This window comes from Squalius cephalus (assembly GCF_949319135.1).
Source record: "Squalius cephalus genome assembly, chromosome: 6".
NCBI lineage: Eukaryota > Metazoa > Chordata > Actinopteri > Cypriniformes > Leuciscidae > Squalius > Squalius cephalus.
In genome coordinates, this window is record NC_137127.1 from 46,167,876 (window position 1) to 46,184,463 (window position 16,588).

At 36.6% G+C, this 16,588-nt stretch overlaps 1 protein-coding gene across 2 annotated transcripts in view; it reads right to left on the reverse strand.

The window, feature by feature from the left end:
• The window catches only part of ltbp4 (latent transforming growth factor beta binding protein 4), a 100,785-nt gene extending 86,790 nt beyond the window's left edge, over positions 1–13,995 (reverse strand). Inside the window, exons 1-3 of one of the 2 annotated variants that reach the window (XM_079873329.1) lie at positions 13,656–13,995; positions 6,140–6,210; positions 4,168–4,453 (exon numbers count right to left, since the gene is read on the reverse strand). In XM_079873329.1, the coding sequence (XP_079729455.1) occupies positions 4,168–4,453; positions 6,140–6,210; positions 13,656–13,852 (554 nt within the window). In that variant the 5' untranslated portion in view covers positions 13,853–13,995. The remainder of the gene's footprint in view (positions 1–4,167; positions 4,454–6,139; positions 6,211–13,655) is intronic. The other variant, XM_079873330.1, reaches the window with a different exon arrangement.
• Between the last annotated feature and the right edge of the window lie 2,593 nt (positions 13,996–16,588).

Below are 16,588 nucleotides of genomic sequence, written 5' to 3' on the forward strand. Positions count from 1 at the left end.
AGAGCGAAAGCAGTACGCCCATCAAAGCGCTGTGCTGGCTGCAGTCACAGGACTTTGTTTGTTCCCTGCATTTCGACGATGATTGTTTTATAAACAAGGCCCAGTTCGACGCCGGATTTGCAGATCATCTAATGCTTAAGGATGGAGCAGTCCCAACGATAAAGGTTCACGGTCGTGCGTTGGAACCGCAGGCGGTGAGTAAAACTGCTTCAAATGTCTGTGTGTTGTTAGCTATCGGCGCATAAACACCGCCCACACGGCACGCCTCCAGCCGCTCGTTTTTTTCCGGAAAGACTCGGTACAGCCTATCTTTCTTTTATAAATATAATAAAACTAAAGACTTTTTGGAGATATGAAGGATGCAATACTACTCTATAGGTACTCTATAGGTACTCTTGACTGAAACTGAGTGTTTCACCCCCCCCCCCCCCCCTTTAATGGTCCACTAAAATAATGAAAAGAACTCCACAGCCAACAGAGAGAAATTACCAAATTTATTCTTGCAGTGGTTTCCTGTACAATTGTACAGATGCACATGTGGAAAACCTTTTTGGCATGGACTTTTGAGCATGAGCTCATTTTCCCAAACAGAGATAATTTACAGTGAAAACAAGCTGACGTGAGTTTAGGTCAACAGCAAACAGCCTATAAAACATGCATTGGCCATTTCCATTTTACATGCAACCTTTCCAACTCTGCATGTGCTATACACACACTCACTCAGCATAAACACCCTTGGCGCCATAGGAGACGATTTGAGAGAGGACTCATTCACAGAAAACCATGATATAGAACAACTGGATAGGTCCTAATACAGAGCCCTGTGGTACTCCTAGATTTGCACTGAGCTCCAGCAAATTGAACCATAATGATAATCAGTCACATACTCTATTTTTCAAATGTAGACAATGTCTCTGAATCAAAAAATTAAATGATTTCATCCAAGTGCAATATTCTTTTTGGATTGTCAACAAAAGAACCACGTCATATTTCTGTTTTTGTGGTGCACTAATATTTCCATTCTTTAATTTATTTTATGCTATAAAAAATCCCTTAAACAGCTAACAAACTTGGGACATTTCCTATAAACCCCATTGTGATGATTTACTACCTTTTAGACAACATTTCAGACAAAGAGGTTTCTAAAATACATATGTAGAGCACATTCCTTTCATAGCGGACAAATGTAAGCATTCATATCTTACTTGAAAAGCCATGGATATAAAAGCAGAACTTGCTTGCTTTACCAGTTCTGGGTTTAGTTGCCAGGCCTCGGGACTTTCAAACACTGAGGACTTATCTGACAAATCTAGTTCACACATTGAATGTGATATAAAAACTGTTGAAAGATGGGGAAATTGCAGGGCTGTCAGCACAGAGTGTGTATGCAACATTGGCCCGTCAGGTAGATCATTGAAACTGACCCATAATGGAGTCTTTCAATAGTCTATTGTGCGAGAACTGTTTCCACAGGGCAGGCCCTTCCTTCCCAAGCTTAGGTTCACCAGAGGACTTGCTCAACAGTTTGAGAGGGTCTAATCGACCTCAAAGAAAGGCAGTAAATCTCTCAAACTAGGACACAAAACCAAACTTTATTGGTTTAATGTTGCCAAAATACAGATTTTTTTTTTTTTTTTTTTTTTTTTTTTTTATAAATAAAAAATTGAGGGTTTAACTCTTCCAAGTGAAAACAATAAAGCATAGGTACTTATTTTGAAATAATTTTCCTTTTTTATTTTACAGAGTTTGTTTTACAATAGTAATATATTCCTGTTTTAGAGATTATTATAAGTATTATTATATAATCCCACTCAGCTATCAGGCCTGAATAATCACAGATAGCAGAGTTTTAGTTAAGACAATAGATTATGGTCAAAAATAAAAGAACTTACATACAGTTCAAATGTTTTGTCCTTAATGTTGTGGCAATTTTTTCCCTGTGGTATTGAAAACGGTATTAGATACCGATAATATTAAGGGATTTTCCCAAAGTTAAAGTCCTCTGTAGTCAATAATTGTATCCCTTAAAACTCATCTTTGATCACCAAAATGACTTATTTTTCCTTATAAAATTTTTCGTATATGCTGTTCTATGAATATGCAAATGAGCCCTGCCTCCACTCACTCACTCAGCTCAGAGATCCACTGGTTGACGATCACACGTTGATCTGATTGGTTACAAGGTAGTTTGTGACGTCAGAAACACCAGCGATTTCAAAGCGTGTTTTTGAGACTGTCACTGCAGTTTTAAAGAGAAATTACTCAGCAATGGTGTCGACTTACGAATTTACACATGGTTTGTCTTGAAGCATATTAAAAACACAATATAGACATATAAACAACATTAAAACCTTGATTTTCACTACAGGGGGACTTGAAAAATTCCAGGTTCCGGTACTAGTAATTATATTGTTAAATAAGTTATAACTGAACTGTATTGGAGGAAAACTAGTGTCTTAAAATAGTAAGGTGTGTAGATTATTCTCTGACAGGCAATATTATCATGCAAACTGAAATCGCCACAAGATTCCCCACACAATTCAAACACTTGTTCTTCACAAAGTTCAACACATTTTGTGAGTTTGTTTATTATTACTTTGGCTAATTCACCAACAAACTGTTGTTGTTTTGTGGATCTCCTTGTGAAAACCCTCGCATTAAACAATAAGCTAAACACTTTTCTTGTCTTTTATTCACCATAAAAACATCTAAATCAAGATGTTGCAAGATGAGACATTGGTGTGTCATAAACTATTTCTTAACCATGACCGCATATACACTTTCACAAGTAAATCTATTCCATCTTGAATATCAAAGCTCTGATCAGAGTCTTCCAACAAGGGCAAGACTTCTTAACTTTATGGCATTCGTTGCTGCATCAATCTGAGATCAGATGAGGTGTGGCTCTCCAATCATAACACTTTTCTTCACAACCTTTAGTTCTTTTGCATCCTCTGTCATCTGAATACAATATAAAAGAAGCATCTGCCTATGGGTCAGCCAGTTAAAATACACATGTCAGTTTGAGAGTGAGCAGTACATCTTCTACTCCACATTATCCACCTTGGAAAAACATTAGGTGAGATTAGAGATAGCGTTATTTTTCATTTCAGGGTGGAGAGCGAGCTGTGAGAAGATAAGGGTTACTTAAGGTCTCTGTATAAAGAAAGAAAACATATACCTAAGACGTAACAGCTGTTTACCGTATGGATGGATTTACAATCCTTTAGTAAACAAGAAGAATCCTTCAAGAAGATTTAAGTGCCGCAGGATTCTTCCCACTTACTACACTTACTTTCATAGTAGTTACTTCACACAGTCTTGTGCCGGCAGTGAGTGAAGTAGAGTCGGATGGCTATATGAATTTGGAGTATGAGAGCGCCTCCTGTAGGCAAATCCGAGTAACACACACAATTTGTTTCTTTTGTGAAAAGAATGTCCACAAACTGGAATAAAAAATCCACTTGAAAACATTCTTTAAATTAAAAGTACATTTACAATGTAAATGTTGTTTAGACCAACTGTTTGCCATCTATATCATATCCTTCTCTTGCTTTATTTTTTTGTCTGTTTGTTAATTTATGTGCTTGATACTTTAAATGGCATACTTAATTTGCTGTTTTATGTATATTTTCAACATTAAGTAAGATATGGGGGAAAAAGTGATTTCATTGCAGTACCTTTATCTGTATTTTTAGTCAAAACACATACGGTTAACTGTAATTTTTCCACTTTGTGGCAGCAAATCTCAAACGATTGTTTTATAAACACTTAAAGGCGCACTATGTCATTTTTTCCATTTAACAAAAATTGTGCACAGTAATTTTGATAAGTTTAAAATGAAAGACTCCAGACATGACTAGCTGAGTTGAAAAAAACTTCCAATAACACTGTTATACCAGTTGTTTAAGAAGAGCCAGTTATGCATAAGAAAAATCTTCAATAAAATATGACAAATTCAAATTCTGCAATCTGCATGCATACAGTGTATTTGCAGTATGAGAGCGCCTCCTGTAGGCAAATCCCAAACAATGCTGCATGAAATACTGTATGCCATAATGCAACATGCTCAGCATGAATTTCCATTACCAGTGTAAGCTAGCAGCACTTTTTTACCAATATAGCCACTTTAGTGTACAGCACATCACTTCTGAAGAGTTCACTCACCTGGGCGGCTGCCAGCGTAATGAGTGCGTCTTTCTTGCATCTGGGCTGGAGGCAGATGTGGAGATGTTGCTGTGGATGGTGGTGGATACAGGCGTTGCCATGGTAACTGTTGCCGTGGTGGTGGTGTACGAGTGTTCGATGGGACCAGGCTGTGCCTCAAACCAGGTGCTGGAGGTCGGGTTGTCGTTAGCATGTTCACAGCGATGGCCGTGGAAGCCTGGACGACACTGACAGATGTTCGCCCGGCGACAGACTGCTTTATTATGGCAGCGCGGATGACATCTTGCTAGTGGGAGAACAACAAAGAAACTATTTTTCCATTCTATTAATGGGTTTCCACTACTTTGCATAGCATTTAAAGCTATATTGTTTTCCTGAGCAAATTTTTTGGGATGTTTTTTTTTTTTTTTTTTTTTTTGGGCACAACACATATCCAGTTGAAGTATTTTGAGTTGCACTGGCCCTTTAAAGGCCCATGGGTCAAGGGGTGAGCTATAAGATGGTAAATCTAGCTACATAAGGATTAGGAAGGTGTAGATTATAATTGTAAGCTGAGGGACTGGATTAATTGTGCGTATGAGCTCAGGCGCTGCCTCAACATGGCATTCAAAGGTTTGGCCTACTTACAGGAAAGGATTGTTATAAAGTTCAGGCATCCAAATAAACAGACATAAAGTACATTTTTACTGCTGTTAGTAAGATGCATGAACGTAATATACATAAAAATCTTTAACATATTATATAACCCACATGAGCCTAATAAAATCAATCAATAAAACATAGAAAGACGCAAACAGTTTTTCGAATAACACACTGGAACGATGAACACTGTGCACAGTGCAAATTCAGAACAGATTTTAATCTCCGACCTGAATTTATGAGCATTAATTGAAAACTGAATATGGACTCAATTAAGTAACACAAAACTGTTTCATGTAATGCCTGTCAGATGGGAACGCACTCTGAGGGGTCTTCATCAATAATCATCTGCTCAAGACTGAACGCATGACATAAAACAAGTAATAATAACAGCATATTACATTAAAACAATACAGAATCAGAATTGGCTGACTGTAAATGTCAGTGTTAAATCTTATATCTACTGCAAGCTTTGTTTTGTGACTTCATTCGTTCTGATTCTCAACCAGGGGGTGTGGACGCAGGATGACGCCATTATTTGTATTAAAGTTTTATTATATTTCTGTTAAAATTATCACACACACACACACACACACTATTAATATAACACATTAATATAATAATATTTTTATGTTTTTATTATATATACAGTATATATATATATATATACAATCAACTTGGATGTTAAGTTAAGCAATTTAATTATAAGTTATACAAGGTTTAACTAATTTTTTAAGCCAGTTTAAGGTCATTTAAATTGAAATGTTTTACATGTTGTCACAGCTTATTGATCATGTAATTATTTACAAGTGTACATTTAAATAATAAATATATTAATACAATCTGACTTTATTAAAATCATAAAAAACGATGTAGACTGAACAAAAATTCCCTCAATAACAATTTTTAAGTTTTTCAAACTTCTGGAATCATAAAAAGACTTAACTTAATAATATATTACATTTGAATATTTATTTAGTAATTACTAATGTATTACAATGTATTACAATGTATTACAGTTCATATATTATATACTAAAGATAGTTCTGTTAATATTTTATATCGGGTTTATGAATTGTGTTGTGTGTGTGTGTGTGTGTGGGGGGGGGGTAATATAAAAGGTTGAGAATCAGTGGTTTAGTACATGTTTCCGCTTCTGGTCATGAAGTTGTTGGGCTCGCAGCTGTGCTGACACTTCAGTTCACTGCCTCAGAATCACACAAATGAAGAGGATTCGAGCCAGATGCAGTACTGGCAGCTGTACAAGCATCTCTTTCTATGAACATAATAGAAATGTATAAAAGCATCAGAATGGCCCTGAAAAGATACTCACGTTTTGTGCACTGCTTGGTCTTGGGGTTGACTAGCCATGAATAACAGCACCTGGTGCCACAGACGTTGGGCCTGGAGGAAAGCGGACAGAGATCAAGAGTGTCAGAGACGGAGAGATCAAGGGTGAAGCTCTACGAGTGACAAGAACAAAAATAAAAAAGTAAAGATCGTCACATGCCACAGTGCACAAGCATAGAGTCTGCTTGTCTTTAAAATACAAGTGAAAATTGTTTTCACTTGCATTTCACCTTTCCAGGCTCCATGCCAAATCAATCTGTCCGGCATAATCACATTTTAACCACTTCTGAAAGCACGATTTTAAAAGACTTACAATCCGTGGCCCTGGGCCCCTTAAGATGCATTGGACTGAGTGAATAGCCTTGGGTTTAAGCTGACCCTTCACCCCGTGTTGTATTCAGCTTGGACAAATAGCGGCGATGAATAAAAATGAAGGGGGGGAGCGAGTTTGTTATAGACGCCCCCCTCGTCGGGCCTCCGTCCTCCCGGTGCCCATACACATGAGAAATATTGTTTTTCCCACAGTGGCGTTGGCTGTCCCGACTGGTGGGTAAACTTTGCTGGATTAGGAGTCTTCTTCAGGCTCCTGGGCCGCATCTGTTTATATAGCTGCGTTTGCGAGAAAAGGCAATTAGCACGCTAACACAAGCCCATCCTGAACGCTTGCTTTAAAAGCGCAGAAACACGACCCTTCTGTAGCGTCGGCTGGGATTTGCTAATTAGTTACAGTATGTGCCTTTATTGTGTGGCTTCTGTTGGAACTCGGGATGATGTGCAGCGTAAGCCGACTGAGACAGAGCTGGCATGGGCCATCCCGGATACGTGGAGGTCAGGATGACCTTTAACCTTCGGAGAGGGATCAAAGCTAACTCGGCGCACACAGACTTTGAGATTTAACTACAATCACTAAATAAAGCCATTTTGATCAATATGTGAGCTTTAAACTTCTCTGCTGATATTATGCTGCAACATTTTTTTTTAACTGCTTGTGAATGAGATACCAAAATTAATTTGTGAAACAATAAAAAATGGCACATTTTAAAATTTCTCTTTCTCTTGACAACAGAAAAAAAAGGCATCCGTAAAGGGATAGTTCACGCAAAATTGAAAATTAGCCCCATGTCAATTAAAAACTCATATGGCGTTTGTTTGTTTGTTTGCTTTTGCATGCATTTACAATGAAATCTGAAGCATCAAAAATAATGCAAAAGTACCAAAAAATAATAGGTATCAGTCATTATGACTTCAGCGCTGTATTCCAAGTTTTGTGTGTTGAACAGACCAAATCAGGGCTGCAACTTTTGAGTTTAGCTTGGAGTGAGATTTTTTTGGGGGGGGGATGTAAAAACAAATATTGCATCACAATAAGTGTAATTGTGATTGTCAAAACATTTGGTAACTAAATAGAATTTTATGAAGTTTAGTGACAACATGTTACAATGTTTACATTGTACAATGACTGGTAGGATACAGTTTTTATTATTGCTTGACAAAAATTTCAAGATTTCAATTCCATTCTTGTGATTTGATTCCGATTTTGATTCAATATTGACTAATTTGGATACATGTTTATTTAAAATTTTATTTAAAAAAATAATCTCACCTAATGCTGTAAACATAGAGGGCCCAATCTGCTGGTATTATTAAAGGTTAAAAATAACAAATTAAATTAAATATAATGCAGTTTTTGTTATAATAAATTAAAATTATTTAATGACATAAGTAAAAATATAATAAATATGTAATATAGTGCTCAGCAAAATCTCCTCTCTAGCTATTGTTTCCATTCAATTAACATGCTATAGTATGGTCATTAAATGGCTTTCCTGAGGTAAATGTAACGTTATGTGGCATAATTGTTCTCCTGCTGTTATATTGACCTCTTTCCGTGGTTGAAAAACACTAATTTCGATATTATGTATGTATACTTTCGGTAAGTTGTACTGCATCTTTAAATAATAAAGTAACAGATGATCGGTTCACATGCTCTTGAACTGAGGCGCTCAGCGATCTGTCACGTCACATTTACAAGCGCCAAACGTATTTTTGTCTGAATTTCGTAATAAAATTGACGGAATCTTAGAGCTGAGAATTAGTTTAATATTAAAAGTACCTCTTTGCTCCGCAGTTTTTCTGTGCGTGAGAAAATGGATGTGTGGCGTGAGAGCGTGTGAAAAGTGTCAATTGCGTAAGTCTCACGCTCAATGCGTGAGAGTTGGCAGCCCTGCCAAATTTTAAGATGTTTTTCAATTAAAAACTTGAATCCACCCGTCTTTAGCGTGTTCATGTAATAAGCAATAACATCCAAATAATTTTTGAGTCAAATCTTTTCAATGAATCAATAGATTCAGTTCAGAATGATTTTTTCATTACTCACTGACTCAGTGATTCTCAATGACTCACGAGAATGAGTTAAATGAACCGCATGAAGCTTTTATTTCCCTTGCGTGAGTTTTTGAAGGCTAGTGCTCATCTAGCGTATGAAAGAGTAAATAGTACAATCTTCTTTGTAAAAGAGAAAGCTATACTGGTTTGGAGCAACATGACGTGAGTAAATGATGACATTGTTTTGATTTTTGGCTGAACTATCCCTTTAAACTGAAGCTGTGCTGAGATGTCTCATAACACTGAGACCTTTTACCATCCGTCTGTCTGTCTGATCTCTAAATAAAGGCCTCGACCCTTCATTTGGGCCCCTATTAGACCCAAATAGGGAAGATTCTGCACTGACAGAATGGAAAGCTGCCATCGACTTCTGTACCCAGTTTGGGTTTTAATGTGGAGTCGACACCTAAACGATACATTCCCAATGAGACGTGAGAGATGTTTACAGAGCTAAGAATATCCCATTACAGAAAGACCTGATAGTGATCAAAGATGTCTGTGTTTATTCTGTTCACATGGCTACGGCAGACAACTTTTTAATACGCTTAAAAAAGAAACAAAACAATTTGGACATGTTAAAGGAATTGTTCACCAATAAAGAGTCTCTTACTCCCTTATGTTGTTCCAGAGCTGCTCTTTTGCACACAATGAAAGTGGATCGATCGGAACTAGAAACAGCCGTGATCAACATTCACTGTCATTGTATGGAAAAGAGCAGCTTGGACATTCTGCTAAATATCTCTTTTTGTGTTCCACAGTAGAACAAAAGTCTGTAACACTTCACTTTAAAGCCTTTATATATAATGCATTATAAAAGTATATTAATAATGCACCTTATACAGTACATTGTATGATCTCATGATTAATTGTAACCACATTATAATACTTATTGAATATAACATTAGTAAGTATAATGCAAATGCATGACAAACAACCAATTTCAGATCTGCAAAAATTATAATGCATTTTAATTTTGGTTACAATTATGTACAAAAAGATATAATGCATTATTATAATATGCATTATGAATATCTTTATAATGCATTATACTTAAAGGCTTAAAGCCTTATAGGTTTATAATGCCATGAGGGCGAGTAAATGATGACAGAACTGTCATTTTTGTGAAAACGTAAAATCAACTAATATTGAAGGAGGATTAGGATGGCTTTCGGATATCATGTAAAGAATAAAACATCTGTTCTTTACACCCACATGTGTCTCATTCCCTCGGCCTACAGGCCGTCCATCAGCTCTGTGTTTTCTCTGTGTGAGCAGAACGCAAAGAAACAAGGCAGTGAGCAAAACTTTACATCTTCCAAACGAGCAAACCTCTGCACCTCCAACACTACTGGGAGCACAGGCCGTAAAATAAAGATTACAAATGAACCTTTTATATTTCAAAAATGTTATTTACTTTTGTGCAATACAAAAAAAGAAAAAGTTTATGGTTTGCTTCTTGGCCCCGGCTCTTTTTTCCAGCACCTCGTAACAGAGAGCCATGGAGAAGCTTCAATAAAAGCTCAACAGCGGTCCTCAAGGTCAAACATGTGGGTTAACTGCAGGACCGTCACAAAGCTCCCACTTTGCTTGGCACCTCCATCAAAAAAGGAGGAAATAATCATGTTTTTGTCTCCCTCTGAGATCTCGAGGTGTGAAAGGCTCTGTTGATGCGCTCTGAAATGAAGCCATTTGCTGCGCTTGGCCTTCATGAGCTCTGAACTGTTGAACCTGCATTCGGCCTGTTAGCATTACTCCACAACACCAGCAAGCAATTTTACATATAAAAGACGTCTAATACCCATCCGAACACAGCCCGGATGTCTATAGGCTAAAACAAGGCAAAATTTGGGCTGTCATTGAAAATTTAACAGACATCTAACCATAGCACAAGAATAGACGCACATTGAACATGTCATAGAAATGAAACCAAACGCCTTGTAATCACTGTTGACTTTGATTACATGATGGGATATCACACATCTCACAAGTTATTTTGACAAGAACAACATGTAACCAAATTCAAGATTATTTTGGCTAGAAGTGGGTAACTCAAAGCCGGACTATAGGGGCTTTCGCACCGGAGGAACCTTTTCAAATTTCCTAGAACTATTGGTGGAAGATCCTGGATTTTGGCGTGTTCGCACCGCAGGAACTAGGAACGATTTTAGTTCTAGTAGGAACTCCTTTAGGAGGAACTAATGGTTCCCTTAGGAACATTTTCCACATTGCATTCAGAACTCTGAAGTGACGTAAGCCGCACTTGTTGTTGTGACTTTTATTTTGACGGCGCTGAGAACGCCAGAGCCCGAGCATTCTCCGTTTACGATCTGTCTAACAGTCCTGTCTAATTCGTTATTAGATATAACTGTTATACGTAGAAAGTAGACAGTAATGAAAAGGTATTAGCGTATGCATATGATAAAAATGGCGGGTGCTGGTGTTTCGTGTGCGTTCGGTCAATCGGCGAACACTAACGTCTGACTGGTAGTTCCTATAGTGCTGGTTTAGACCGACTCTGGAGTAGGAGTAAATTAGTTTTCAGGGAACCATCCTGGTGGTTATTCCAAGAACTACCCGGTGAGAAAGCCCCTTATATCGGGTCAATAGTTAACCGAGACGGCTATTGCTTCCTTGCTGGTTCTCCTTCCAGGGCTGTGAAAGAAACGCTACCATGTTCCCCCTCCGCCAAACCCCATTGCCCCGGGGTGGACGCGTTTCCACAGTCAATGTCCTCGGCTGACCTGAAAGCACGATGAAGTCCAGAGGAGGTGGGATTGTTACAGAAGAGCAGTGGTGCATCCTTGGTGAACTCTTACAAAGGTTCAGTGGCGTTTTGGCTCCCTCAAAATGAATATGAATAGAAGGGTAAGTAATTTCCTGCTCTGTTATGGCTTACAAAGACCAGTCACTAAGTCTCCAACTTTTCAGGATAATCAGGAATTCCTCTCATTGCTTGAAGGATCAACACTTCCGGAGTGAGTCTCGAGAAACATCTGACTGACTGTTACAACTGTGAACAAAAGACAGGCCAGTGTTTTCATGTCATTCTGGTTCTATAAAGAGCTTTGATTGAAGTAAAGTGCTCTGCTGTGTCTCACTGGGCCTGTAAACTGGGCATAGAGAAAACCACAGCGGTCTCAGTGCCAGGTCAAGATGAGGGTGAGGTGAGGGAAACAACATGTTACTCCTTTACAAGCAATAGTATAACAGAGGGAAATACAATCTAAAAGACTGATTACTAATTGAATACCAAGTGCATTAGCATTTTATTATTTGGAGTTATGGTCCATCTTTACAAGGCCAAAGACATGGAAATCCAATCATTATTTGCAACCGATCCTAAAGAATCCTAATGGGATCAAATAAGAATCCTTTTGGAATCAGATTCTAGCAGTTACCGAAAAATAGGAATTTTGCTCTAAAGGTTCTTTGAACCATAATTGAACCTGTACTCTCTTAAAAATAATGGGTTAACATTTTTTTTTTTTTAAATAAAAATTCTTTTCACTATAAAGAACTTTTTTGTGAAATGAAAACGTTCTATTGATGTCAAATGTAAGGGGTTATTTCCCACAAAACTTAAAATTATCCCATAATTTACTCACCCTCAAGCCATCCTCCTAGGTGTATATGACTTTCTTCTTTCAGCCAAACACAATCGGAGTTATACTAAAAAATATCCTGGCTCTTTCAGGTACCTTAGATTTTGAAGCCCAAAAAAGTGCATCCATCCATCATAAAAGTAATCCATACAACTCCAGTGGATAATACAAGCCTTCTGAAGCGAAGCGGTGCGTTTTTATAAGAAAAATATCCATATTTATAACTTATATATACTATAATCACTGGTTTCCAGTAACGGCCGTACGCGAGTCTAGTTCCGGCTGGAGAGTGACCTCTGACCCGACGCATGACATATTGACGAACGCGGAGGCACAAAAGATTGAGAAAAACAAAACACTGGTCACGAATTAGAAGTCTACAACGCGATTTTTTAAAGAGAAATGTGGGATGAGCTTGAGTTTGTTGCCTGTTTGTTTGAACCGCGAGAGGTGTCTACTCTCACCTGAGCTTACGCCGTCGGGTCAGAGGTCACTCTTCTGACTCGCGAATGGCCGTTACCAGTTTATAAAGTTATAAATATGGATGTTTTTCTTGCAAAAATGCAAGGCTTCGCTTCAGAAGGCCTTTATTAACTTTATTAATGGATTACTTTTATGATGGATGGATGAGCTTTTATGGAGCTTCTCAAACTCAGGCTCTATTCACTCCCATTATAAAGGTTTAGGTCCCATTATGGCTTGAGGGTGAGTAAATGAACGAATAATTTTCAGTTTTGGGTGAACTAACCCTTTAATTTTCAGTTTTGGGTGAACTAACCCTTTAATTTTCAGTTTTGGGTGAACTAACCCTTTAACGTTCTGTTAAAGGTTGAGTTCACTTTAAAACTGAAAATTATTTGTTAATGAATAATTTGATGCAAAAAAAAAATTTAGTTTGAAGAGTGTGAATTTACATTTTATATATATATATATATATTATATATATATTAGGGCTGTCAAACGATTAATCGCGATTAATCGCATCCAAAATAAAAGTTTGTTTTTACATAATACATGTGTGTGTACGGTGTATAATTATTTTCTATATATAAATACACACACATGCATGTATATATTTAAGAAATATTTGCATGTATATACTGTGTATATATATTTATATTATATATAATTTATATTATATATAAATATTTTATATATGAATAACACATTTTCTTAAATATATATATGCATGTGTGTGTAGGCTATTTATATATAGAAAATAATTATACTCCATACACAGACATAAATTATGTAAACACAAACTTTTATTTTGGATGTGATTAATCGTTTGACAGCCCTAATATATATATATATATATATATATATATATATATATATATATATATATATATATATATATATATATGCTAATTATAGGCTAATAGAGGTCTATTTAGTTTCCACACTGTTGTTTAAGGTCACATATTCACATGCATTCAATCATTTACCCACAATATCACCACAAACATGTCATGTACAGACTTTTGAGTTGACTTCAATTAAGACACTCACCCTTTTACATCTATCTGTATTCTCGTTGAGTTGCTCTGATGTCGCTGTCTCTGCGGTTTGCTCCTGCTTTGTGGAGGATGGATGAGATCATGAGACATCTCAGGAGACCTGATGATCTGATGACTGACCGAGGAGGAGTTTGCGATCGCCAGGGAAAGAAATGACACGCAAAATGACAGTCTCCATAGTTCTGACATCGTTATTCCGACCTAGTGAGTTGCAATTGATTCGTTTTGCTGTGAAAGTAAGTAAATGACTCCAGCACAGTGCTCCGTCAGCGCTGATGGCCCTCATTCATTGTGAAGCTGAAGTGATTCTCTCCATCCAGACGCGCTGCTGACCGCACACTGACTCACATCAATGAAAGAGATGCGTGAACAAACTTTGGGCCAATCAGAGTGAAGTCTGTCTTGCAGCCAGGAGACACAGCCAATCAGAGCTCAGACTGAGCAGCAGTGCGGGAGTGTGCAGATAGATAAACACTCACAAACCATGCGTTAAAAAACAAACAAAGAAACCATGCGTTACATTTCCTTACTGGCATTTTTAGGGTGGGGGGATTGAAGATACTAGAACAGGCTTTTAATTATTTATTTACATTTATATCTATATATATATATATATATATATATATATATATATATATATATATATATATATATATATATATATATAAAAACAATATTTACAAAAATTACAACAAAACTGGTTCAAATGCTGCGCAAAAGCTAATGTAAAATAAATGCCTTTATATGGTTGTCCACAATAAAGATACTTTTAGGCTACATCACGGAATTCAAGTTTATGCTGTTTTCCCTCCAAAATGATGTCACTTCCTAGACAATTATGTCATTAAGGTCTTTATTTTTTAGAATAACAGGAACAAAGAAATAAAAAAATGAAACAACTGTAATATTTCCTGATTTAATTTGAGAAGATAGTGCCTTTAGAATATGGTAAAGTTCACTTTGCTAAATTAAAATACACTATGTTTGCATAAAAGGAACCTATAGGCTAGCTGATATGATTTCTATCCAAGAAAAAAATAAAACTCTATGCTCAGCCTAAACTTCATTCACTTTGTCAGTCACAGCTATGCATCCAAACACTTTAATAAAAAAGGCAAATAAAACACAAAGCTCTGCCATGGGAAACACGATCATCACCGAAGCAAACACACTGTCCAGGGCAGTCCGGCCGTCCAGATGTCTGAAGGTTAGTGGTTGTGTGTAATGCTCTTCTCTTCACACATGGGTGTAAATACACCAACACCACCTCTAGAAGACTGAGGATGAGCAGAGACCCCAGTAATGCAGAATATACTCTGTGACCTCATGAACGTCTGTTCCTGTGACTGAGCAAATATTCCCGTCTTCATATGGATTTCCCAACAGGGTATAAAAGGTATTTTTTCCAGTGCATTTTGGTTCCCCAAAGAACCTTTCAGTCAACAGTTCTTAATAGAACATTTTTGTGTGAAGAACATTTGATTAGTCTAAAGAAGCTTTAGTGGTTCCATGGATTTTAAAGGTTCTTCATGGAACTTTCGAAGGGAAAATAATAACCTTTATTATTAAAAGATAACTCTGACTCAGTTTCATCAAGCATTATAGCATGAAATGATCTGTCTATTTAATATTCCATTCAGGTTTGGAATTGACTGCTCTGAAAACTCCAATAATGTATTTTTTTCCCTCATTGTGTCATTTAAAACAATAGTTTTATATTATCATGAATTAGTGGAGTGAAGGATCTTATATATCCAGTTTATCCAGTATAATCCAGTTTATATATAGCCTATATATATATATATATATATATATATATATATATATATATTACATAATATATTTGTTAAAAATAATAAATTAATTCTTTAATTTAGTTTATCATTAATAATATTTAAGCGTTTTTCTGTGAAAACACAGATTTTTGTGTTTATTGCATAAATGTTATAATTATTGATAAATAAGTGCATAAATGTGATAAATATTCCAGCTCTTCATTTACAAGAGACCCCGATTATATTTGTGCTGTTGTGCTTCATATTCACTAGATGGCACTAACAATCAAAGTAGATGTTTCACTAGACAGAACATCAAAGAAAGAAAGAAAGAAAGAAAGAAAGAAAGAAAGAAAGAAAGAAAGAAAGAAAGAAAGAAAGAAAGAAAGAAAGAAAGAAAGAAACTGAATAATAAAATGCAATAGAACTTATCCTTTATTGTTGTCACATGACATAAATCTACTGATATTACATTAATCAAACTATATAGATTTAAATCATATAAGTCAGTCTCAATTCTGTTTACATTTTGATGAACTGATGGTGAATTCAAATGGATTCAGTCCCATCCATAGGTAAAAGAATATGCTAATAAATCATAAAATAGTTATAAATGTTTCCTGATGAGATGAGTTATCATCCAATTTGTATTGGACACACACACACACACACACACACGTTATTTGACCTAAATCACATCCTCCTGACCCATAGTTCTCGTATCTGTTTCACTCTTTCGTGTTTTCCGCTCTTCAGTGACTCTCGACTGCATGTCTCATTCATGTTTCTTCTTCAGTGTCTGTACGACTGCATGTCTCTTCTTTACAAAGTCCTCTCAGAGAGGATCCGATCACACTCAGTGTCCCACTTCAGATAATGGAGGCTGTCACACTCATCCTCTGGTCTCGAGCTGGTTTTGGACTGGGGTTCGGAGATCCGTCTGAGAGAGCAGAGCGGCCCATACGCTTTCCTCACTCAATGCAGACATGAGGATTGATGGAGGAAAAAATCATTTATCTTCATTACAGCAAGAAGGATTATGATGGACGAGTTTGATGGAGTGATTGTATTCTTGTCCTTTGGAAAGCATTGCATTGTCCTCAAGAGCTCATAATGACAGTTATAAGACTTTCTTTGTGAAAAAGAAGTG